The sequence below is a fragment of the Cupressus sempervirens genome, chromosome 11 (genome assembly GCF_028749045.1).
Source record: "Cupressus sempervirens isolate cs-2001-9-10 chromosome 11, ASM2874904v1, whole genome shotgun sequence".
In the NCBI taxonomy this organism is placed as follows: Eukaryota; Viridiplantae; Streptophyta; class Pinopsida; order Cupressales; family Cupressaceae; genus Cupressus; species Cupressus sempervirens.
The window spans coordinates 341,339,610-341,367,325 of NC_143128.1; the positions used below are offsets into that span (position 1 = coordinate 341,339,610).

Sequence of the window (27,716 nt, forward strand, 5' to 3'; positions counted from 1 at the left end):
TATTATTGGATTTATATTTGAAGTCATAAAATCTATATCTTCCTTCTTACAAACATCAAATCAATTATTGATAGCATTTTACAAAGCATTCAACCATTTTAAGCACTCAGCATTCAATTTCATTTTGATTGAATTTGAGGACCTTGCCAACCGGAGAACTCGTAGAGCTTAAATTCTCTATAGAAAAGCTTCAAATCAGGTGATCAGGTTTGGAGTGAAGGTTTATGCACTTAGGTGTAGTGAATCCTAAAGTGCAAGGCAATCAAGTTGAATCTCATACATTGGCAATAACTGATTGTGGAATCCTGTTGGAAAATTAGCAAGATCTTGGATTTCCAATCTGTGGTTTTGGGAAGCAACAGGAGGGAGGAGGGAGGTAATATGGTGGATGAAGGGAGCAGTATCAAGGGAGGTAGTATGGTGGATGGAGGGAGGTAGTATAATGGATGGAGGGAGGAGTACAGTGGGAGGTAGTACTGTGGATGGAGGGAAGAGTATAGAGGGAGGTAGTACAGTGGATGGATGGAGGAGTACAAAGGGAGGTAGTATGGTGGGTGGAGGGAGGTAGTACGGTGGATGGAGGGAGGAGTACGGAGGAGGTAGTATGGTGGATGGAGGGAGGAGTACAAAGGAGGTAGTACAGTAGATGGAGGAGTACGGTGGATGAAAATTTCATATGGTGCACAAAATTGGGGGTCTTGCATGGAGATTGGAAAGAGAATACAACCTTATATGCAAATAATATTAGAATTTAGAACACCAAATCCCTCAAATAGATGCCAAGCGTGAACAAATATTGAATATAGATAACTTTCAATTAATACTCACAGACAAAGATTGTGCTATGATTCGCCAGATTTGAGCAAAGTTTTACTAGAAAGCGAAGTAGGTAAGATCTTCCACTTTCAAAATGGCAAACAATTCAAGAACTCTAATAGGAATTCGCAAATACAAGAAATAATCCAAATCGCATACCTACAACAACTAATCCGAAGGACATATGTACCCTGTCAAAGGAAAACTCTCGAGGAAGAAACAATGTGCCGACACATGACATAACAAAAACCTAAACTTACGGATGATGGGTCCGAGATATACAAAAATCAATCAGGACCCCATATAAAGTTATTAATTTATTTTATTTAATGATGTGGATATTACACTTGCATAGTGTTCCTCAGTTGACATTGTGTGGTTGGACCTATGGGGAGGTCTCGTTGTTGGTTTTCTCAAGCCTCGACTCTTCTGAGGTCGGTTAGCATTGACATTGACCGTCAGCCTCCTTAAATAGTACTCCTTGGATGTCCAGGCCCATCTGTTGCCTCCTCCTCAAGAGCTGAATAGAGACATCAGGATGGATATCTATAGACAATATGTTCTCACTACTTGGGTCAAACCCCCCGAGAGAGGCTAAGTCTAAGAAAGGCCTTCTATGCTGAGCATTTTTTGGAGATTCAGGACAGGATCATTATTCACTTCTATCTTTCCTACAATTAGTCTCATGAGCTCTGTATTGCCTTTGGGTGTAATGTCCCCCACTTAGCCAGTCTGGATGTATGTGTCGTTAGCCCATTCTTGAATGGTCCCGAGGGCTAACTAGGACTTCAAAAGGGATCCTGAGGTTATTTGGCCTAGTCAAATTTAATTACAGGCCAAATGGAGTTCGTTTGTTGGGTTTTCGGAAAGACTTACTATTTTTAGTAAGCCAATAGGGGGATGCAGTGCCTTCAATTTTCAGTGACAGGATGAGATGCGTTTTGTTGGGCTCTTTCCGATGAGCATATTATATGTGGGATTCTGAGTTTATTTGGTATATTATTTTAATGTTTGAAGTTACAACGGTAAAGTGACTTTAAATTAAATATTATAATGTTTCATAAAGTCACTTTATAAAAAATCAAGATTCCCCTTTTGAGTACATACATGGGCTTTGTAAAAGAAAAAAAAGAAGTAATATTAAAACTCATGTATTATCCCACATTGGCAAGACGGAAGCGTGGATCAAGTGAGGAAGCGATTAAAAGAAAGAGGATAGCTCTCATTTATTCATGCTTGGAAATATCAAAGAAACTGGTTAATATTCTAGAGATTATATCTCAATAGTTTGAAGGACGAAATCCCTTCAAGCTGGAAATCTTGATGCCATTGAAAGATATGGTCTTGAGATTCAACACACTAACAACAAGTTCCTGTAGCGTGGTACTGTAGTAGCGAGTTACTATAGCAGTCCGAATCACTGTAGCAGCGAGTTACTGTAGCAGTCTGAATCACTGTAGCGCGATACTGTAGCAGCCCAAATCACTGTAGCGCAGTACTGTAGTAGCGAGTTATTGTAGCAGCCCGAAATGACTGTAGCGCGGTACTGTAGTAGCAAGTTACTGTCGCAGTCCGGATCACTGTAGCTGCGAGTTACTGTAGCAATTTCAGAACTATTAACACTGCTATAACCGCAATGGGTATGGACCATCATTGAACTCTATAGTTGATATAATGCGTTGAGTTTAATGAGAAGATATGATTGTTATGGTAGTTGTAATTTTTTGATAATCTGAAACATGAAATAAATGAATGGTCATTGTTATTAGTTGCATATGGTTCTATGTTGCCTCCTATGTGCATCTCATATGAAACACAAACAATCTTGAAAAACCATTGATCGACATCAAGCTGAAAACTATAAGAAATTTAGTTGCAAGACAATTGTTTGACAAAATTACAGGAAGAAATAGACATTAAAATAACAGAACAAGGCAAACTATTATAGTGGTAGACAGATTGACGAAATTTGCACATTTCTTTGCAATTTCATCTACGTATTCAGCAGTACAAACAACAGAACTTTTTTTTGAGAGGTATTCAGACTACATGGGATACCACGAAGCGTAGTCAGTGACAGAGACAGCAGATTTATGAGCCACTTTTGGCAGGAGTTGTTCAGGTTATGTGGAATAGAGCTCACTCCGAGTACCAGTTACCACCCCCAAACCGATGGGCAGACAAAGATAGTGAACAAGTGAGTTGAGGGATATCTTCGAAACTATATTGCAGGGCAGCAGAGGGCTTGGGTGAAGTGGCTACATCTAGGGGAGTACTGCTATAATACCTCTTTCCATATGTCTATTCAAATGTCCCTTTTCATGGCACTATACGGGTATGATGCTCCTAATTTCTTGGATTTGTTATTTGGGGATAGTAGGGTGCCGAAGGCCAAGGATATTTTGCAGGAGTGTCAAGAGATTATGCGATCCTTGAAGGAAAATTTGCACAAGGCACAAAATCAGCAGAAGCAATATGCTAATCAGCACAGGGTTGAGAGATCTTTTGAGGTGGGAGACATGGTGTACCTCATGTTACAGTCGTATAGACAGTCCTCTCTCAAGAGGAGTGGAGCAGAGAAATTGAAACCACGCTACTATGGACCATTCAAAGTAATCAGGAGAGTGGGCGAGGTAGCTTATGAGTTGGAGCTGCCTACAGACAGTAAAGTGCATAACGTGTTCCATGTGTCACGCCTTAAGAAGGCATTGGGGCATAATGTGGTGCCTTCAGTAGTATTGCCACCTCTCGATGATGAGGGAAAGCTTATCTTGATTCCCGAGGCTATACTTGACTCCAGGGAGAGGGTGCTTCGCAGGCGGACTATTAGGGAGTACCTAGTGAAGTGGAGGAACCTACCAGTTGAGGATGCGACATGGGAGGTAGAGCAGATTATTCAGCATCCTGAGTTGAGATTGCTTGGGGACAAGCAATTTCAAGAGGGGCGGACTGTAATGTCCCCCACTTAGCCAGTCTGGATGTATGTGTCATTAGCCCATTCTTGTATGGTCCCGAGGGCTAACCAGGACTTCAAAAGGGATCCTAAGGTTATTTGGCCTAGTCAAATTTAATTACAGGCCAAACAGAGTTCGTTTGTTGGGTTTTCGGAAAGACTTACTATTTTTAGTAAGCCAATAGGGGGATGTAGTGCCTTCAATTTTCAGCGATAGGATGAGATGCGTTTTGTTGGGCTCTTTCCGATGAGCTATTATATGTGGGATTCCGAGTTTATTTGGTATATTATTTTAATGTTTGAAGTTACAACGGTAAAGTGACTAGTTAAATTAAATATTATAATGTTTCATAAAGTCACTTTATAAAAAATCAAGATTCCCCTTTTGTGTACATACATGGGCTTTGTAAAAGGAAAAAAAGAAGTAATATTAAAAACTCATGTATTATCCCACATTGGCAAGACGGAAGCGTGGATCAAGTGAGGAAGGGATTAAAAGAAAGAGGATAGCTCTCATTTATTCATGCTTGGAAATATCAAAGAAACTGGGTAATATTCTGGAGATTATATCTCAATAGTTTGAAGGACGAAATCCCTTCAAGCTGGAAATCTTGACGCCATTGAAGGATATGGTTTTGAGATTCAACATGGTAACAGCAAGTTCCTGTAGCGCAGTACTGTAGCAGCGAGTTAGTGTAGCAGTCTGAATCACTGTAGCACGGTACTGTATCAGCGAGTTACTGTAGCAGCCCGAATCACTGTAGCGCAGTACTGTAGCAGCGAGTTACTGTAGCAGTCCGAAATCACTGTAGCGCGGTGCTGCAACAACAAGTTACTGTCGCAGACTGGATCACTGTAGCTACGAGTTACTGTAGCAATTTCAGAACTATTAACACTGCTGTAACTGCAATGGGTATGGATCATCATTGAACTCTATAGTTGATATAATGCGTTGAGTTTAATGAGAAGATATGATTGTTATGGTAGTTGTAATTTCTTGATAATTTGAAACACGAAATAAATGAATGGTCATTGTTATTAGTTGCATATGGTTCTATGTTGCCTCCTATTTGCATCTCATATGAAACACAAACAATCTTGAGAAACCATTGATCAACATCAAGTTGAAAACTATAAGAAATTTAGTTGCAAGACAATTGTTTGACAAAATTACAGGAAGAAATAGACATTAAAATAATAGAACAAGGCAGACTATTACATTGGGTCTTCCAGAGTTGGTTCACACAATCTTCTTATCCATTCTAATCACGACCTACAAAGAGAGGACGAGGTCTGCCAGCTATGTGATTATGGGGTGGTTGAGACTGAAGCTCATTTTCAATTTTTTGCCCCATATACTATGAGAACAAAGGGAGGTTCTATTGTTTATTCAATGGGTCTCAATCTCTCCCCTACTTTAAGAGTGCCTTTCCTTCTATCTTGAGAAGGCTTTGAGGCTCCAGGATCACTCTTTCCAACAACACTTCCACAATGGACCACAGTAGGATCAAGTTCATCTCATCACATCTTTCTATATTGTGGTTTCTCGAGTTCATAGAACTAAGCGACCTTCGATTCCCCTTCTAGGAATCCTTGGGTTGTGTGTCCTTGCACGTCCTCTTTATGGTTGTGGTCGTTCTCCCCACCATCCCCCAAAGGTTCTCAGTGACAGCTTAGGGTCTCTTTTTGCACTGAGGCCCATCCTTTGCTTATGGACTTTTTCCCTTCTATTCGAGATTTCTTGTTAGGCATTTTAATTGTTCTTCTCGGTTCCTTGTTTTGGTTCTTTTCTTTGTTTGGGTTTGTTCCTTTCCTTGGTCACTGTTTGGTGGATGTGTTGCTGGCTTTTACTTTGCCACATTGTTGTAGTCCCTTGGACCTTGATTGGTCTTTTGTTGGACATTAATCAATTTATCTTTATGTTTATCTCCATTCTTATTTTAAATCTTTCATTATACTTCTACATTGAATCTAGTCTAGATCTCTTCTACTCTCCCTCCTTCTGTTTGACTATACCCCTTCATCATGTCTTCCTTTTGTAAAGAGTCACAAACCTTCATAATTGTCCCTCTTTTGAAGAGTCACAACCCTTCACAATTACAACCTTTTTGAAAATTCACAAGCCTTTTGAATAGTCACAACTTGTCATAATCACAACCCTTCATCATTGTTGTCTTTTGAAAGAGTTACTTTCTTGTTTTCTTTACTTTCCTTTCTCCTTCCATTAATTCTTCTTTAATTCCTTTCTCCTTCCATTAATTCTTCTTTAATTCTTCTTTAATTCCATTAATTCTTCTTTAATTCCTTTCTTGATGTTTATCTCCATTCTTATTTTAGATCTCTCCTTATACTTCTACATTGAATCTAGTCTAGATCTCTTCTACTCTCCCTCCTTCTATTTGACTATACCCCTTCATCATGTCTTCCTTTTGTAAAGAGTCACAAACCTTCATAATTGTCCCTCTTTTGAAGAGTCACAACCCTTCACAATTACAACCTTTTCGAAAATTCACAAGCCTTTTGAATAGTCACAACTTGTCATAATCACAACCCTTCATCATTGTTGTCTTTTGAAAGAGTTACTTCCTTGTTTTCTTTTCTTTCCTTTCTCCTTCCATTAATTCTTCTTTAATTCCTTTCTTCCTTCCTTTGTCTCTCTCCTTTCAAAAGAACTTTCCTTCCTATTATATCCTATTTTGAGGGAGTCCTAACTCTTCATTGTATGTCTTTGGACTTTTCATTGAATTTAGTTAATTTATATTATATTAATGAATTGATTAATTAATTTATATTTATATTTTATTATTATTTATGATAAATTTCTCATTTTAGAGAAAGAACATTATAGATTCACAATTTGCCGTAGGCGAATTTGGGTTTTTTCGAAATAAATAAATAAATAAAATCTTAAATAGTTAGAAGTCCTATGGGACTTTAATTTCATCTAGACATGTCGCTTCTATTCTATGGTATTCGCTTCTTTTTCCACACTTATGCCCTGAGGCCCATGCCTTTTTACATCTGAAACGTAAGATTTTCTTTATTATTGCATTGTTTTGCTTGAGGGCTTCATTAAATTTTCTTGACCCTTCATACCCCTGGCGTGCCTTAGAACTTTCTTAGCTCCTTCCTTTGAAGAATTTCACTTCAACCTTCTGGGCCTTTTGTATTGCTTCTCCCAAAGTTTGAGGTTTTATCGGTTTTACTATAGTTCTGATGTAGTCCTTAAGCCTCTCAATATACACGAGTCTCCTTTGGCATAAATCTATGACCATAACAGATAGATTTGGAATTGATTCACAAATTCCTGTATAGTTCTTGCTTGTTTAAGATGGGTTAACTCTTGGAAGTACCATGCAGATCTCTCTAGTTGAACCTTCCCATTAGTCTTTGAGTAAAATCATTATATATAGAGATATTTTATGGTCTAGAGTAGCCACCAATTGTGGAATGACCCAGTTAAGTGGAGTATGGTGAACATAATAGCATTTTCTTCAGTCACGGGGTTGATGAATAGATGTGTATCTAATTTTTGGACCCATGATTGAGCGGTTTCCTTCCTTGATCCTTCAAAACATCATAGGGTCATCTTATTGATCCTTGATTTAAGATCTTTGTCTGCATGATTGCTCCTTCTATTTCTTTTAGCCATGGTTTTGTTTTCATAATATTCCTTAAAGGGAACAAGTCTCTAGATTGCCAGTTCTAGTCTTCCATACATTTGGGCAGTTCTTCCACACTATTTGTGGTTGGTTCCTTATCCTCTATGATGGATTTTTCTCTTGAAAGGAAAGAAGGAATGGTGTCCCTAGGAATCAAACTTTGGGTTGAAGGTTCATTTTCTGAATGATTAGAGTGAATATCCCTCCGTATGCTTCGATTGGGTCTTTTATTACAATTACCATATTCATATTTTTTATGGCTTTGACTATCATTGGTTGGTTCTTTCAAACCTTTCATTAGTCTATTCCATGGACTTTCCCAATTCTTGTGCTAGTTGTTCTGACATAGCATTCTTTATTTTGGTGTGTTTAAGTTTGTATGAGCCAAGATCCTAGATGACAAGATTATGCTTTGATACCACTTTCCTTACATGTGCTTCCTTATTGTATTAATAAATTCCTCAAATGATTACCCTTTAACTTGTGTAATCATTATTCACACTATGATCTTATATTTCTAGTAAATGCAAGGGAGTTTAATATTGTTCTTTCAAATGTAAGTTTTGCCGTGTTTGATATAGAGGTTACTTTAGCAACAATAGAGCTGCTGTGTCATATATATATATATATATATAATGTTGATTTTGATAAGTCTATGGTTATTTCTTGCAATCAGTGATGGACTCTATATTTGATATATATTTCTTAGTCCCTATAATCCTTAGATGTTTTCTCTAATTAGCCAAAATATGCTTGCACCAAATGCCAATGGCAGTTCTCTCTAAAAAAGAAGATCTCTTTAGGAATTTATTGACTTAAAAGTGAAGTAATGTCTGTCCTAAAATAGTGGTCTTCATTATCCTTATATACCTATTACAACCGAACAAACTCATCATTGAAAGATATGACTAACCTTTATTGTGTTGCATCCTTCCCTAATTAATTAATTGATATTGGTAATAACCTATTTATTACTATGCTTAAAAAAAACGATAGTAGTATTCCCTTAATCTGGATTAGTTGGTCTTTCCAATAGCTCTTGGTTGGATCAATGCCTGATTAGTGTTTAGAATTCATCACTATATATCACCCGATGACATGCTTCGAGCCTTTCATAATTATTATTTCATTTCGATGTTTTATGTCATGCTTGAACCTTTTATAAATTATTATTCATCACTCTCATGTTTAATCTAAACATATTAGTATCAAAGAAACACAATTGTCAAGCCATCGAGTGTAAATAGATGCTTTGATCTTTATATCCGGTTATTACCTCTAATATCTATGTGCCACAATGGTCTAAAGACAAAAGGTGTAGACATATCCCTATCGCTTCTTTGAGACGATGATTTCTCTGTTAGAATTCAAGATTAGTTATTAATTGATTCCTTTATTATGAGTCTCTCGTTTTCCAATTCCCATTTGATGAGTATCTATTTTTCCTGTCCTCTTGCTTCACAGTTCGCTGTGTTCAAAGGATAGATTATTAATTCCCAGGCTTAACCGCAAAGTAAAATGATTTCTCCAAAAGAATAATTTTAACATGGCATGACTTTTTCATGATCTATTAATCTTCCTCATGATCGCACATACTTTCGGGATGCATCTGAGCGATGGAAAATAACAATATTTGGTTCATCATCCCTCCTCTATATGTGTATGAACTTCCTAGATTTTCCTATTATTCTTCATATGGATCTTTAGGATTCATAAGTCTTATATTAATATAAGAAATATATTATTATTCATTGATATATTTATTACATTATATTAATTAATATATTTCTAGATTAATTATAATAAAAAATTATAATAATATTACAGTTTATTTACTCGTTAATTGTATCTTTTATTATTTATTCTCAAATTCTATTTGAAATGGGGTGTACTCCTCTTGTGTCTTATTCATCTGATTTGACTTTTGAGTGGTAAATAGAGGTCTTGGTAGGATCAACCCTGACATTTATCATTGCCCATTTTTATCTCAATTCATTGTTAAAACCCCGTTCTTTGTGTTACCTGCAACCATATAATTGTAAAGGGTGTGGGAGGTAGCTATCTTGGGCTATGTGGAGATACCACTATAAGAACCCTCTTGTGGCAGATTCTTGTAAATACAAATTTTCGGCCTTTATTTGTGTTTGTTTTGATGAATGAATGTAGTATATTTTCAATGTTTGATATGACAATATAAATGTATGTACTCATCTGTCATAAGAGTACTCCAACCAAAGGTGGCTAACATTTGATGATCAACATCAAAATGCTCTAAGACCGTGGCAACCATGTTGTTAGCTCTAAGTTGCCCAACCAAATGATGAAGACTCAAATCATTTTACTTCTTTTTCCAAGGCTTATAATAAACATGTGGAATGGTTCTATTATGATAGAAACGTAGAAATTAGTTGATGTAGCTCATGCTTTCAAACTAAAAGTACGAGGGCAAAATGAATGTTTATATGATTGCCAAAATGTGTGGGGTAGAAGTACAAAACGAAGAATTTATAGGCGGCAAAGAAATTTGAAGTGTAATGAAAAATTTATTGTTTAAATAGAATAACACACAAATAAATCGTACTTGAAATTCAATAGGTAAAGAATGCAAAGTGAATTTGGAAAGTTTTGAAGAGATTGTATGGGAAAATTTGTGAAACTAAATCGCAGCATTTCAAAACAAGTTACATAAAATAAAGATAAGGGATGCTGAACCCATAGCAGTATTAAGATAATATCTTTAATATCTTTATTAAGATATTATCTCCTTAGTTAAATACTTTCTATAATGGCCAACTACTTGTCTGTAGTCCGTCTTTCAGTCTAGATAGGAATATTTCCTATCTTGTCTCTTTTGTCTTCAGTCCAGATAGGAATGTTTCCTGTCCTGTCTTTAGTTTCTTTTCTAATTTCATCTTCAGTCTACGTTGATCCTTGTAATTCTTTATAAGGAACACATTTTTTCCTCTATTAATAAATCAATCATCCGGAAATCCGTTAATCTGCCAATTCTTGAATCTTGTAACATGGTATCAAAGCTAATGCTTCAAGTTTTTTTGAAAATTCTATAATTTCTTTTTTGAAATTATTTGCTTCAAAATTTTCGGAATTATTTCTGCAATTTCTCAAAAACCCGTCTAGGGTTTTCCGTTTTTTGAAGAATTTGTGTTCATTATCATTTTTTTTGTTGCTGAAAATCGAAACACTAGAGGTTATCCTTTCTGCAACTTGCGGGCTCCAAACTCGACTAGAACAGGGTTTGGTGTTTATTTTTTGGTGTATTACTGCTACAAATTGCAATTTCCTCCAATTCGTGACCTGCAAATCGCATCCGATTTCTTGTTGAAAAATCGTGATTTCTCTGCTCACGTTTGGTGTTCAGCTATTGCACAATTTTTTTGCTCACGTTGCATATGCGGGGGCTCATTGTTTGGTAAAAAATCGTGGCTTCCATGGACATTTTTCCAAGGTCATGGATTTTGCCAAATACAACATTTTGAGGGTGAAAAATCTCCTTGTTCTCTGTCTTAGTTTCATTCTCTCTGTTGTTAAAGCCCTAACGCCTGTATTCTGATCAAAATTGACCAGTTTTTTGGACTAAAAACACCATTTCTTGCCATTTTGACCTCCATGGCCACTGACTAGATTTTCTGCTTGAAACCCTAATATTTGGGGTCAGAAATTTTTTTGATTGCAGATTCTTGGTGGGTTTTTTGAGATCTCAAATGGGTCTTCATCAAATTTTTGTGGGTGCCTTGTTTTCTGTGCCTCAATTTTCGAGCCTACGAATTTGAAATCCGACTTCAGATTCTTTTTGGGTTTTGTATCAGTTCTTCTGGGTACCTGTCGATTTTTTCTGGGTTAGCTAGGAATTTTCCTTGAAATCCATGTCTGTTGAATTTTAGTCTTGAAGTTTGTACCTGAATTCTTCGAAATCGCATCTTTGACTAATCTGATGTTGGAGGGCAGTCAACGATTCAATGGCCGCAATTATAACACTTGGAAGCAGCGCATGTTGACTGTCTTCGAGTATCATCGCCTGGATGAGCTTGTTCGAGGCACAAAGACTCATCCGACCTCCGACCAAGTAGAATAGGACAAGTTTGATGATTGCAATCGAGAGGTTGTTATGCTTCTCAAGCTCTCTGTTATCGATGATTAGCTACCACAGATTCCTTCTAGCAAGTCAACTGCAAAATTCTGGAAATATCTGAAGGAGCTACATGAAACAACAACACAAGTTGTTGAGCTTCCTGATCAAGGCGAAGCTGCATTTTTCGCCTACTGAATCTATTTTTGTTTTTCTGGGTTTGTTGATTTTCTCCTCAAAAATCATTTCATGTTGTCTGTAATACACAAGATTGTGTAAGATTCTGGGTTTTACCGTTTTTCCACAAAAACGAAGTTTTGTAATTGCAATATGTTTTGAGTCATAGCACTCTTCTAGCAAAGTTTCTTGGTTTCAGCATTCTATAGATCCAGGGAGGGTCTCAGTTATCCCAGAATGTTTTGACATCTGTACGTTGACCATTAAGGGTGTCGTTGGTAGAAATTGTGTATCGGCCGATGGGTCCCTTCGGAAAGGAAATTGTGTATCAGTTGATGGGTCCCTTCAGAAAAGAAATTGTGTATTAGCCGATGGGTCCATTCGGAAAGGAAATTGTGTATCAGCCGACGGGTCCCTTTGGAAAGGAAATTGTGTATCAGCCGACGGGTAAATAGTTTGTAGCGGACATAATGTATCTGGCCGATAGACTCCTTCAGGAAAGTTCTTCGGAAAGTATTTATAACCCCTTCGAGAAACATTGTATTCATCTTATCATATCATATCATATGATGGAAGTATAATGTACGGTGGGCATATGCGAATAATAATGAGAGTTCTGCTGTTTGTTGTTCATGTTCGTATTCATTGTCTGTTTCTTAATTAATCTATGTGGTAAACATTTGGCGCCGTAGACAGTGTCAAGATTGAAGCCGTACGGATTTCATCACAGAAGGGTGACAGGAGGTTTTCTAAAAAAAAAAAAAAATGGACGACAGAATCAAGTTGTTCAGAATGAGTGACAAATGATGCCAAAGGGAAGGGGACGCATCCGTGGTTGCCAGAAAGAGTGCAGAATCGGCAGATAATGACAGAAATGGTGTGTTCCGTGCATTTCTGTGTGGGTTGCGAAGTGCTAATTTGGTCTTGGCGGCGAGGGGCGTTGCCCCTTGACCCCGCACCCGGCGTTGCCCCCTGGACCCCCAGTCGTTGCAGATATCAGTCGTGGGAGTCTGACCAGTTGAGAAGATTTAGAGTTGCTGCAGGCATGGAGTGTTTGTGTACCAGAGGCACTGAGAGTAGGTGTTGGCCGTGAGGCTGTCTTGGTGGATGTGTAGAGAGCTCGGGAGGAGCTGATCATCCAGTTGGAGGCAGTGCAGCGACACTTGGTTCAGTGTACTCGGAATTGGAAGGCAGAAAGCGGCACAGGTGGCTATCAGGGTCAGATGTCAGATTGGCTAAGGTGACAGTGTTGAAGACCAGTTAGTCAGTCAATGTATTTTGGTTGTTGATTTGTCTCAGAGATTTTGTAATAGTTGTCAGGAGACGACTTTTCTTTTTGGGGGGGATGATGTCGTCGGTAGAAATTGTGTATCGGCCGATGGGTCCCTTCGGAAAGAAAATTGTGTATCAGCCGATGGGTCCCTTCGGAAAAGAAATTGTGTATCAGCCGATGGGTCCCTTCGGAAAGGAAATTGTGTATCAGCCGACGGATCCCTTCGGAAAGGAAATTGTTTATCAGCCGACGGGTCCCTTCGAAAAAGTTCTTGTTATGCAGCCGACGGGTAAATAGTTTGTAGCGGACATAATGTATCTGGCCGACGGACTCCTTCGGCAAAGTTCTTCGGAAAGTATTTATAAACCCTTCGGAAAGCATTGTATTCATCTTATCATATCATATCATATGATCGAAGTATAATGTACGGTGGGCATATGCGAATAATAATGAGAGTTCTGTTGTTTGCTGTTCATGTTCGTATTCATTGTCTGTTTCTTAATTAATCTATGTGGTAAACAAAGGGAGGGTATTAAGATAATATCTTTAATATCTTTATTAAGATATTATCTCCTTAGTTAAATGCTTTCTATAACGGTCAACTACTTATCTGTAGTCCGTCTTTCAGTCTAGATAGGAATGTTTCCTATGCTGTCTCTTTTGTCTTCAATCCAAATAGGAATGTTCCCTATCCTGTCTTCAGTTTTTTTTCTAATTTCGTCTTCAGTCTACGTTGTTTCTTTTAGAGAAACAACGTCCTTGTAATTCTTTATAAGGAACACATTTGTTCCTCTATTAATAAATCAATCATCCATAAATCCGTTAATCTGCCAATTCTTGAATCTTGTACCAAGCAGGTCATTTGGGAAAAAAGTACAAGGCACAGAAAACTGATTTAATTTGATGGGTTTATGCAAGTAAAGTTTGGTAGTAATCACAGTAGAGGGTTCATTACAAAAGTCTCAGATGTGTTTTTATGAGTTTTGAAGCTTCACATAAGTCACACAACTCATGTTTAATGATTTGAGTGGAAAGATTGTTCAATAAGAGCAGAATCTATGTTGAAAGATTGTCAAGATTTGGAGCAGGCATTTTCCTTGATGATCAAATCAAGAGGCAAGAAATATGCAACAAGAATGTTTAAGACATGAATATCAGATATATGTTTTCACGTTGACACATGATTTAGATAAATGATTGATATGTTGATTTAGGAGAAATGAAGCACATTTATTTCAGCGCAGTGATTTAAATTGCTGAAAAATGAAACATCATCATGAAATTTGAATGATTATGATGGTATAGACTATGTATATAAGTAAAAGTGAATTGCACGACTCCCTTGAAAATTGGGAATGGTGTGTTGCTGTATGTCTGATTTATCATATGTGCCAAAAGTCTAGGGGAACTATAGATGACAAAATAAGGTTACCAGTTAAGAGTGTGATGGCAATCAATGTCTTATACATAACGAATTAAATTACTAAAGAATAGTTGCGCAAGACATCAAGGAAGGAGAGCTTTGTGTAAGCTTGTGGCAACAGCGGTCCAGCGTATGGCTTAGGCAGCAGGGCTTATTTTTTATTTTGATCTGTACAAGGTTTTGAGGAACAAGTAAAGTGTTAAGCACACCCACTTTAATTTGAAATAGAATTCTTTATTGTCTTTTATGAAATGATGAATCAATGATGTTGCAAACGTTCAACCTCCAATTGTTTGGTGGTCCCTTTATATTTGATGTGGCTATCTTGCTGGTAAAAATATCATTATCCTTGAGAAATAGGGATTTAGAATTATTAATATATTGATTATTTTACCCACCATTCTAAAATAGAAGTGCCAAGGCAAGAATGATCAATCTTTTCACTGTACTATCCTTTGCTAGATTTCATAAATCCAGAGAAATTGGAGATATATTGCTGTTTATGCCCTCATGAATTTATACTAATATCAAATTTTGAATAGTACTTGTTATTAAGATTGTTACAATCTACTAGACAATAAAACTCTTAGAGACTTAGGTTTCTGGGAATTCTACATATGACCTAATTTTATAAAATAAAAGATTGATCTTATTTAGAAAATGAAACTACATGTAATAGAGTTTAGCAGATAAGACTACACACTTGAACAACATTTATCATTGACCTAAGTAAATTTTTCTGAAATTACTTTACTTAAGATTTTGGCAATGGTACAGATGCAATTTCCCTTAACAATATTTATGATGAATCTCTGAAAAATGGGAAGGTTGGGACTACATATCTGAAAGGATAAGAGATACATGCATTTATTTAAGAAAGAACAATAGTAACTTTAATTGAAGAGAGTGCTTTTCCTTTGTTGATATTGTGTCATTATCAACTTATGTGGATCCTCAACAATACTTTTTGCTGTATTCTGAACATTTGTGATTTTCAGCGCAGGAGTGGGTTGGCACACTGTTGAGAATGTACTTGCAATGGGCTGAAAATCAAGGCTATAAAACAAGAATCGTGGAAACATATTCTGGGGCTGGGGTAGGCATCAAATCAACTATAGAATTTGAATGGCGCTTTGCTTATGGCTTATTGTCTGGAGAGAAGGGGACTCATCAGATTGTTAGGCAACCTCCTAATAAAGAGATTCTTAAACAGGTTATGTATCTCTTCTTTCCTCTTCATCAACCTGAGGTGTATTTTCATGGATGGAATAAGTGTATATCCTATTGTTATATACATCATTTAAATATAAGCATGTTCAAAGGCTTACTGCATGTTTCATGCTATGAAAGAGAAACACACTGAACTTGAATTTAAACATAGTTTAACTTTGAGATATTAATCTGGAAAAATAACCACTTCTAACACTCATATAATTTGGCATTTTGAGCAAAAGTAACTCCTGATGGAATTTTCCCAGTACATGTATTCACATAATATTGCCAAAAAATATGCAATGAACAAATCCCTTGCAAAGGGATTATTATACTTCTTGGTAGCTAAAATAGGAAAGGATATCAATGAATTTGATAAGCAAAGAATATTGGTTTTTGAAATGCAAGAATCTTGAGATGACACAATTAAATTTTTTGTTTTTTAGATGCTAGTATAGAAAATGATCAAATGATAACAGTATGATTCTATAAGTCTCTATTTTACAGATCTTCAGTTCAATGCATCTTCGAACCATATAATCAGCTATTACTAATGATCATCACCCACCAAAACATTGACAATTTCAGTAATAATAATTGTATACACAAAATAATTGATCTGAAGTTAGAAAATGGTGACATGTCTTTTGATTAACCAACTTAGGAGCAAATTGACTCACACTTGAACGTGATTTTACTTCCTCAAGACTTGAGATTCATTCTTAGAGGTTTGATTTGTTCCTAGAATCTCTTAATTCACTGCCGCACAAGAGGATGCTAGTTATATTTGGGCCTATGTGGACAAGCAAATATCTTAACTGCATTACTCCTTTGGACAGCTACCCTTGATTAATTTTTTTGAAATAGAATTAGAGCTTTGTTCAAAGAATGAAAACTATAACAGTGCTGTTGGATAATTTTCTAAGAAGCTCAAAACGATATTGATAATAAATTATAGTTCAACTAATCTAACTAACGTTCAAAAAAAAGCTTAGTTACCGATTCGGGATACGAATCCGATTCGGGCACATGAATCGGATCCGTGGAGTCATGATTTTTTTTTTCCCGATTAGGATTCGTGAATATATATATATATATATATATATATATATATATCTGATATATATATCTGTTACTAGTTGGGGCTTGGGCAAGATCAGTAATATATATATATATATATTTCTCTCATTTATTAGTATATCTAATGCATAAAAAGGTCATTTTAGCACTAGAAAGCCAAAAAATATATTTAAAAAAGTCATATTAAATAATTTAGACTCACTTGAACCTGTCGATCCTTGAGGATTCACGCTGGATCCTTGAGGATCCGTGTCTGGATTCATGCAGATCCGGGCAGGATCCTTGTTTTACACAGTGGATTCCTTAGGATTCATGGCCCACGAATCCGGACAAATCCACTGTGTAAAACAAGGATCCTGACCGGATCTACACGAATCCAGACATGAATCTGGATCCGGCCTCTAGGGCACGAATCCGGTAACTAAGAAAAAAAGTCAAAAGTAGATAACTGTTAAGCCACAAGCTCTTGCCTAGGATATTGACGGACACAAAATGGATGCACAACTTTTTTTGGGTGAAAAAAGCAACGGTGCACACCTGTATGCCCAAAGTGTTGCGAGATTGCAGAAGTCCTATCAGATGATTTTAAAAGAAGCTCAAAATGACATTGAAATAAACTCTAAGTCCTAAGTGTACTCCAATTCTTATCCAACTAATCTTTTGAAGAAGGGTTAAAGCAGGGAAAGGGTAATGTTCCATGTAATATTCCTTTTTGGGACTGCCCTAATTTTTGCCGTAGAATCACAAATTCCATTAAAATGAGATTTGTAAGGTGATCAGAAATGCACTTCACCAATTAAAATGCCTTTTAACAAGATAAATCCTTAGTTGAAATGTTCTCTGCCGGATTTGATAAGAAATAGTGAATTTAAACTAACAGGAATTTTGTCAAATAGTTGTCAAGTAAGCAAGGCTATTAAGCAAACTGCCACAGTACTATCACCCTATTGTTTAACCACACCATGCTGTGAACTAATTATATTAACCAGTGAAATCTTGTCACCAAGTGAGAGTAATAACATTTAATTTTCATGACAGTGGACCCAGATTTTAAACACTATGCAAAAATACTACTATCACTGCATATAACAAGGAATTGACATACAGTAATTAAAGGTACAGTCTGGGCATATTTGGTACAGACCCGATTTCAATGATGACAGGCCTTGCTGGGAGCCCGACTGTGCTGTGTGCAGTTCCAACGTTCACTCTCATACACTGTGAGTAGTGAATTTGCTGTTGACAATCTCTATGACTGGTCTGGACTGTATCATCCACAATCTTCCAAGACTTCTGCCGCACACAAGTGCATACTGTATGACTGATCAATGGATATGCAGAGGTCTCCCTTACTGCTGCGTAGCATACATTCATCCTTCTGTCAAAACAATGGCACCTGCAAACTCCCGACTCTACTTGCTTGCTTGTTCTGATATTCCTCGGGGCCTGATAATACTGTAGGATTACACTCATACATGGTTCCCTCTGTGAGTAGTAACCGGCTGGCATCCAGTACTGCCATAATCTGAACTCTGCTCCTGTGCTATAATAATATAGACATTGACAGGGTATAACCGAGAATCAAAGGATGCTACTCATACATGGTGATTTACCTCTGATTAGTATGGAGAGCTTCGCTGTTTGACATCCAAACCTTGGTCAATCTGCTGGTATTCTATGTGTTCTGCCAATCTGCCCTTCTGTCTATCTCCAGCTTTCCATTATACTTTCAATGTCTCTAAATCAAACTTTAGTTCTGCAAATATAACGTGAGTTACTAGGTTTATGTCTAGTCTCACCAATCTTCCATAACGGGTTTCGTCCTTAGGAGGAATCCAGTCACATTGAAGCAACCTGATTAGGATTTGAATAATAGCATATGTTCGTGGTGTGAATCCCAAGGCAAAAAGCTTTCTTAAATAACCTCGAAGTGTGGGGAGATACAAACATCTTAGCAATATGGTATAAAAGACTATTTCGTCTTTTAGTCACTTAGTCATTTTGACCTAAAGTGACTTTCAATAATAAAGTACTTTATATTTCAATCTAATAAAATGAAGTGATTGAAACCTTAGGATTTCCCATTTAAATCGCCTCAACTGAAATCCAAACTCGTGTGACTGGCTAGCATCCTAAAACATATGCCGTTAGCTTATTTGGATGGAAAGACCAACTAGGCACCATTAAGGCGAGCACGAAGAAAGTGACATTACAGTCCTCCCTTCCTGGGATTGCTTGCTCTCAGGAAATTTTAATGCCAGATGCTGTAAGATTGACTCGCTTTCCCAAGTGGCATCCTCATAAGGTAAATCCTTCCTGCGAATCAGATATTCCTTGATGGCCCTCTTACACAACTTTCTCTCTTTGACCTCTATAACCTCTGTTGGAACTAATACAAGCTTCCCTTCCTCATCGAGCGGAGGCAACTCAATGGAGGGTACTGTATGCTGGCCAATCGCTTTCTTGAGGCACGAAGCGTGGAACACATTATGAATTCTATTGTCCTCAGGTAAATCTAGCTCATAGGTGACCTCACCAATCCTCCTAGTAATGCGATATGGACCGAAAAAATCTAGGCTGAAGTTTTTGAAACCCACTCTTCTTCAAAGAACTTTGCCTGTATGGTTGGAGACGGAGATAAATCACGTCACCCAACTCAAAAATTTGCTTAGTTTGACGGCGATCAATGTACATCTTTTGCTGATTCTGGGCCTGAAGAATGTTCTTCCAAAGAGATCTAAGGATATCTTATTGACCCTGTATCCAATCCCTTGCTTTAGGTGCCCTACTATCCTGTAAAGATAGTTCTGTGAATGACAGGGGCTCGCTGCCATAGAGAGCACGAAATGGAGACATCTAAATGGACATGTGGTAGGAAAAGTTATAACAATACTCTCCTAAATACAACAACTTAACCCAAGCTCTTTGTTGTCCTGCTACATAGCTCTGGAGATAACCTTCCACCCATTTGTTAACTATCGTAGTCTGTCCATCCGTCTGGGGCTGATAACTCGTGCTGGGTGTCAACTCCGTATCGGTCAATCTGAACAATTCTTGCTAGAAAGTGCTAAGGAACTTGCTATCCTTGTCACTCACAAAGGTGCGAGGAAGACCGTGTAAACGAAAAACCTGTTGAAAGAATAACTCAGCTACCTGAGAAGCTGATCAATCTGCTGCTATGGTGAAGAAGTGAACGAACTTCGTTAATCCATCCACCACCACAAAAATAGAATCCCTGCCTTGCACCCTAGGCAACCCCATAATAAAATCCATGGAAATACTCTCCCATTTCTGTGTCAGAATGGGGAGAGGTTGTAATAACCTGGCTGGAAACTCATGCTCTAACTCGTTCTGTTGACAAATCTGACTTTCCCTGATATACTGGAGGACATCGTCCTTGAGACCCTTCCATGAGAATCTTTCCCTAACCTGCCTATAAGTTTTGAAGACTCCTTGGTGTCCTATTGATGGTGCATCATGTAGAGTTTCCATAATCTTACCTTTGAGTTTAGATCCTGGTACGAGGTAAATATTGTCCTTATAGAAAATCACATCATCTATTACCTTATACCTGCTGTTCTGAAGCTGTCCATCCATAATCTAGCATGCTTGAGTATTCTTAGAATACTCAACCAACTACTGAGATTTCCAATCTGTTGAAATCTCAGATATAGCACAGCATTCTGCTATTGAAGGTCTCTTGAAAAGTGGTCACATTGCTCTTACTTTTTTGACATACTCAATGTCAAAATCATATGCTTGAATCTTGCTGACCTACTTTTGTTGTCTCTCATTAAGATCCTTTTGTTCTAGGAAGTAGTGGAAACTATTGTGATCCATCCTAACTGTGAATTTGGCCCCCATGAGGTACTGTATGAATTTGGCTAGGGCATGCATAATAGCCAACATCTCCTTATTATAAGTGGAGTACAATCTCTCGCCATCCTTGAGCTTCCTGCTCTCATAAGCAATCAGGTGCCTATCCTACATGAGCACCATGTAAAGTTTCTACAAATTTTGTACTAAAAACTCAGACTTGTATAATATCCTTTTATGTCTTTAACACTTCCGCTCCACTTTGAGTCGGTGAATCCATGTAAATCTAAATCAACTTTCTCATATTTGAGCCTAAGATTAAGAGTGCCTTGTAAGTATCTCATAATATGTTTTACTGCAAGTAGGTGAATCTCCTTTGGCTCCCACATAAATTGACTTACGACATTAACAGAATAGAAAATATCAGGTCTTGTATTTACCAAGTACATAAGGGACTCAATCATCTGTCTGTAGAGAGTAGAATCTATGAAAGGTGATTCTGCTGCTGCTTCTTTAAGTTTATGTAGATTAGTCTCCATAGGAGAAGACATAGACTTGCAAAACCACATTCCAAATCTCTTCAAAATATCTGATGTATACTTCCCTTGATTAAGTATAATGCTGTTAGAATTCTACCGTACTTCCAGTCCTAGGAGGTAATGGAGTCCTAAGTGTTTCATCTCAAATTCTCTAATTAGATCTTTCTTGCATTGATCTATGAGATGATCATCACCTGTTATAAGCAAATCATCAACCTACAGTATCAAAATTACCATATCATCTTTATCTCTTTTATAATATAAATTTGGATCAGCTTCATTTTTTGAGATTCCTAAGCCGGTGAGATACTTATCAATTCTTTCATACAAGCCCTTGGAGCCTGCTTGAGCTTGCAAACAAAAATGTTAGGATTATGAGTTTCAAAACCTTCAGGTTGCTTCAAATATACTTTTTCTATAATCTTTCCATTTAGGAATGCTGTTTTTACATCCATTGATGTACTTTGCATCCCTTTGATGTAGCAACAGAGGTGCATCTGGCAACAAGAGTAAAAGTTTCTTCATAGTGAATCCCTTCTTTCTGAGAGAATCCTCTGGCTACAAATCTGACTTTATAGTTTTCAATACTATTGTCAGCAACATGCTTTATTTTATATATCCACTTGGAAGAAACAACAGATTTTCCTTTAGGTCTAGGAATAATTTCCCAAACATCATTCTTCATAATAGATTGGTATTCTTCTGTCATAGCTTCTTTCCAAGCTATATGTTTAATAACATTTGAAGTATTAGTTGGTTCTGATTTAGACAAATCATTCATGTTAGCTGAATAACTAGAAAATCTTTTGGGTCTTTTACTTTCTCTGATTGTTCCAGAAGGTGCCAGCAAAGTCCTATGCTTCCTCGACTGTTTTAATGGCCCAAAGTGGTCTTTTCTTTGAATTTTGAGTTTCTCCAATATTTAGGTTTTGAATTTCATCTTCAATTTCTTCCATGTTCTCCCTCTGAGACTTAGGCTCAATATTTCTTTTAGAACTAGGTAAAGGAGAGGGTTCTTTAGAACTTATGGCTCTTTTGAATGCTAAATCTTCAAAAATTACATCCCTACCAAGTTCAATATTTTTTTGTCTAGGTATGAAAATCCTATATGCTTTAGATGTTTCACTATACCCTACAAAAATACCTTTCTTCCCAGAGGGTTCTAACTTAGTTCTTTTTTCTTTAGGAACATGGATATATACAGGGCACCCAAAAATCCTAAGATGACTTACATTGGGGTTAACCTTACTAAAGACTTCTTCAGGAGTTTTATCTCTAAGGTAGGAGTGAAGGCTTCTATTTTGAATATAGACAGCAGTACAAGAGGCTTCTACCCAAAGATAATATTCTAGATTTTGATTAAAACTCATAGCTCTAGCAGCTTCTATAATTGTTTTATTCTTTCTTTTTGCTACCTCGTTTTGTTTTGGATTATAAGGAACGATATATTCCCTCTTAATTCCTGTTTCTTTACAAATTTTTTTAAACAAATCTGAGCTATATTCCCCTCCATTATCCAGTTCTAAGAGTTTTGATTTTATGTCCTGATAAGTTTTCAGTTAATGTTTTGAATTCTTTAAATCTCTTTAGGATTTCTTCTGATTCCTTGCACTTTAAGAAGTAAATCCATGTTTTCCTAGAGAAGTCATCTATGAACAAAATATAGTACCAGAATCCTCCAAGAGAAGGAACAGACATAGGTCCACATAAATCTAAATGAATTAATTCCAAAACATTGTTGGTTTTTCTAGTGCTATCATGAAATGGACTTTTGGTGTTCTTACCCAGAGCGCACCCTTTGCATATGCTTGAGTGGTCTTTATTTAGTTTAGGTAAACTAGTAACCATCTTCCCCATAGTTGATAAGGTTTTGAAATTTAGATGTCTTAACCTTCTGTGCCATATTTCATTTATGTTTGCAGCTTCATGAATTAAAGCTTGAATAGGTCAACTAGGTTCTGAATTCAATTCATACAAATACCCTTTTCTATAACCAATCAACTTTGCTTTCTTAATTGAGGAGTTCTTTGCCCAGGTTATTACTTTACTATCCATGAATGCAACATTATGCCCATCATCTTCAAGTGTTGTAGCCGAGATTAGATTTCTTTTTATTCTTGGTACGTAGAGTACTCCTTTGAGAAAAAGAGAATTTCCTGATTTTAGTTTCAAGGTGCAATTTCCAATCCCTTCGATAGGATGTGTTGAATTATCACCAATGGTAACTTTGCCATTAACCATTTCTAATATAGAGTCTAGTGCTTCTTTGTATCTTGTTATATGTCTAGAAGATCCACTATCAATTACCCATGCTCTACTTGAGACTTCATTTGATACTAACAAATACAATACATGATTCTTGAGATCATAGTTATCTTCTTCCCTAGTAAAATTTGTACAGTTCACTTGTTGTTTAGAATTCTCAGGGTAATTAGATCTATAGTGTCCAAACTTTTCACATTTGAAGCACTTTATTTTGGACAGATCTTTCTTAGGTTTGTCATTCTTTTGATTACCCCTTGTCTTTATAGGAGTTTGTATTAAGAACATGAAGTTCTTCATCTTCTGTTTTCAATTTTCCTCCTTTCTTTAGTTTTCTAGATTCTTCCTAGAGACAATCTCCCTTAAGTCTATTTAAGTAAGGAAGTTTATCTTTGACACTTACTCCTTGAGCGAAAGTTTCCCATGAATCTGGTAATCTGTCCATAGCCATTAGTGTTAGTTCTGTGTTACTAATGATGGTTCCTATACTTGCAACTTCATCTCTTAGGTTGGCAACTCTTAGGAAGTAAGAATTCATTGATTCTCCTTTCATTATTTTTATGTGATTTAGTTGCCTTTTTAGTGCTAGAACTCTGGTTGCACTGTTGACTTCATATGTATTTAGTAGTATATTCATCATAGAAAATGTTGTCTGATGTTTTGTTAGCATAGGTACGATATCATTTTTCACTCCATTTAATATGATCTAAATGGCTTTTCTATTTCCTTTAATCTGGAAGGATTTATGAGGTTCAATTGTAGGTTGTCTAGATGCTGATTCAACAAATTGTTTTACATCATTTTCTTCAAGAATCATCATGATTCTGAATTTCCAAGAATCAAAGTGTTCTTTCCCATCAAACTTGTCTTCGGGTCTAATTGTGTATGCCATTGAAGATAGGAGAATGATGCTAGATATATATAAGGTCTGATTACTTAATTTACAGAGCCTAGGCTCGACTACCAGAGCTCTGATACCATGTAAAGTTTTTGCAAATTTTGTACTAAAAACTCAGACTTGTATAATATCCTTTTATTGCTGAATATGATCTTAATATTTTGAAGTAAGGAGGAGTTATCACCTTTAACTCTGATATGAATGTTATTTATATTTGCAATATATTCGAACTGGTATTATGGCTTGAGGGAGCAGACTTGAAATTATTGTGTGTACTCAAACTACAATAATACCTACCTTTAATACCAAGACCAAAGGGCATGTCCCTCAAAGGGACATGACCCTCTCTAGGTTGGCCCATACCATACTTCTAGAAATTTGCGAGCAATCGAGATAAACTAAATGTTAACTAACAAATCTGTTAAGTTAAGATAATGTTAAACATTGACATCTTATCAAGAATTGCCGCCTATCATTTCATGAACTGTTAAGTATATAATGCCTTAACTAGTTTTAAAGGGAGAAGATTATGGTGCGGTTTGTGCTCTCTCAGACTAGTATGATATCATAGTTATAAACTTAACACATTATGCCAATACCACTCCTTGAAGCATCACACTCAAGAACAAACGGTCGAGAGAAATCCAGTAGTGCCAAGACTGGGCATGTGCTCATCATCTGTTTGAGCCTATCAAAGGTCTCCTCTGCCTCAATTGTCCATCTAAAAGCCCCTTTCTGTGTAAGGTTGGTGTTGGGAGCCACTATCTGAGAGAAACCTCTTGCGAACCTCCTGTAGTAAGTGCAAAGACCCCATGAAGCCTCTCAAGTCTGATACATTCCTTGGTGGTGGCCAATCTAGGATTGCCTGAATCTTTTCTTGATGTACCTTCACCACATCTGCACCAATCACGTGATCAAGGTAGAGGATCTCGATCAATCCGAACTCACATTTGGACTCTTTTGCAAGCAACGAGTATTCCTCCATGATACTGAGTACCTCATCTAGATGCTGTAAGTGCTCCTCCCATGTTCTGCTGAAAATCAATATGTCGTCAAGAAATACTAATACACTCTTTCGTAGCTACTTCCTAAAGATGTGGTTCATGTAGAATTAAAATGTAGCTAGTGCATTAATGAGTCCAAATTGTATCACCAAGAACTCGTAGTGACCATAGTGACATCAGAAGGTTGTCTTATGCACATTCTCCTCACAAACCCGTATTTGATGGTATCCAAATCTGGGATCTATCTTTGAGAAGTAAACCACCCCATGTAACTCATTCACTAGCTCATCGATGCGAGGGATTGGGTACGTATTCTTGATGGTCCTCTTGTTGAGAGGACAGTAATCAATACACATTCGTAGAGTGCCATCCTTCTTCACCAACACAACTGAAGAAGCAAAGGGACTAGAGCTAGGTCTGACGTGTCTTATATCGAGAAGTTCCTTAATCGTCTTTTCTATCTCCTCCTTATAATGCCTAGGATGATGATAAGGTGTCGCGATGATGGGTTTGGCATCCTCCTCCAACTTAATAATATGCTCAAACCCTCTGTCTGGGGGAATATCTGGAGGTATGTCCTCAAAAACCCTCTGGTGGCTGAATGTCAATATGAAGCTGCTGTCTTGAGCCTAAGGTAGCCTTAGAGGAAATGAAATAGTGTGCTTTCCATTGAAATAGTGTGCTGCCTAGTCCATGTCATCATGCCTCATAATGGCCTCCATCCTATGGTCTCAAATCAACCTTGGTTCCCCTTCTAGCATAGTCTTGAGGATCACTTGTCGGCCATCTTGTAAGAACTTCAACTGCATCTTCTTGTGATCAACCGTATATCTGGTCTGTAACCACTATCTACCCAACATGGCATTTGGTCCATCTAAATCCACCACATAAAAATCTGCCTCAAGAAAGAAATCATCAAAATGGATCAGAAGTCCTGACACCTTCCCTGCCCATCTCAATCTCTCGCCTCCTGCCACCCTAACCTCAAACTTAGGTATGTCGTCAATTTGTAACCTCCTCTTGGTAACTCATCGTGAGCTTATGAAGTTATGTGAGGCACTTGTATCCAAGAGACATATAATACGTTGTCTTCTAACAGTTCCTTTCAAACGAAAGGGGTGTCCTGTGGGATCGCTAGAAGGTGATGCTATGATAGGAGGCTATCCCTGGGTACCTTACTTCTTCCTCCCTCTAGGTGGCTGATCCTTGTTGTCCTCCTCATCATTGCCCTCCTACTGCTCATCCTCCTCTGAAAGCACCTCTACATAATGTATCTTGCCTTTGCCAAGGCATCTATGATCCGGTGTCCATGACTCTCTGCAAGTGAAGCTTAGCTTCTTCCTCCTGAGTTCATTTCGTGTCTCAAAGTCCATCTTGGGAGGTGTAGCCTTATGCTGGTTTTTATTCTTCTGAAATGAAGTGGATCCCTTATACGTTTTCTTTGGGGACTGTAATATCGAAGAGGGTGACTCTAGATTGTGTGCGATCTTAATAGCATCATCCAGAGTGTTTAGTTTAAGTACCTTAACCAAACCTCTATATCTATCCTATAAACCCTTGGTGAATGGCATTACCTTACGCTGTTCTGTCATGTCCAGAACCATCATCGAGATCCACTAAAACTCGTCAATGAAATCATCTAGAGATCCACCCTATTGTAACTGTGTCAAATCCTTGTAATAGATCTCTATATCCTTCCTGTCAAAGTGAGTAATGAGACCATGATCCTAGGTAACCAACCCATGGTGCCACCAATCATATGCCGCTCCCTCTAAGTGCATTGTTGCAAATCTAATGGCTTCTGTCTCTGAAATAGGTTTAAGTGTCAGGTACGTGTCTAGCTTGTGAATCCAAGCTCTCGCAGATGTCTTACTGCTGCCATCAAAAGTAGGGAGTGATAGTTTGTTCATAGCATGCTTTAAGTCTCTATTTGGTGCTCTCGGTCTCCTATCCTGTTGCTGTTTATTTGACTCCCTTTTCTGATTTAGATATTGGACAAAGGACATATTTTGTTTAATAAGATCAGGAAACAAATCCCATTCATCGTATATTGCCATAACATTGTTTGGTAGTAAGTTTGGTGCCATTGGTGGTACTACTTCTTCCACATCAAAAATTGGCATTAAAGGCCTGTTAGTGTTTCGTGTGGGAGCCCTAACAGCTTGGGGTGATCCCGCTACACTACTACCACCACTGTGATCTCTTGGAGCTCTCCTATTAATAGGGGCTAATTGCTGTATATTAGCTACAAGTTGTTGAAGAGCATCAACTATGTTATTTTGCCCATCTAATAACCCACAATATTTCCCTTACTTCTCGATCTGGTTTAGCTTCATTACGTGCCATCTGAATGTTGTTTTCTTGTTCTGCTTGTTGAATCTGATCAACTTGTTTAGCCTATTCAACCTGTTCACCTATTCCAAAAATTAACTCCTCATCCACTAAATAACTCTTCTCAATGTCATCTGTTTTGAAGACTCTACTTGTTCCGGTTGGAGGTGATTGAAATTATAA

General features: G+C 37.3%; 1 protein-coding gene across 3 annotated transcripts in view; it reads left to right on the forward strand.

Moving 5' to 3' along the window:
• LOC149529482 (peptide chain release factor PrfB1, chloroplastic-like) overlaps window positions 1-27,716 on the forward strand; it is a 169,629-nt gene that overhangs the window by 63,703 nt on the left and 78,210 nt on the right. For all 3 annotated transcript variants that reach the window (XM_089809965.1, XM_089809966.1, XM_089809967.1), the window contains one exon: window positions 15,395-15,604. In XM_089809965.1, coding sequence (XP_089666091.1) covers window positions 15,395-15,604 — 210 coding nt within the window. The remainder of the gene's footprint in view (window positions 1-15,394; window positions 15,605-27,716) is intronic.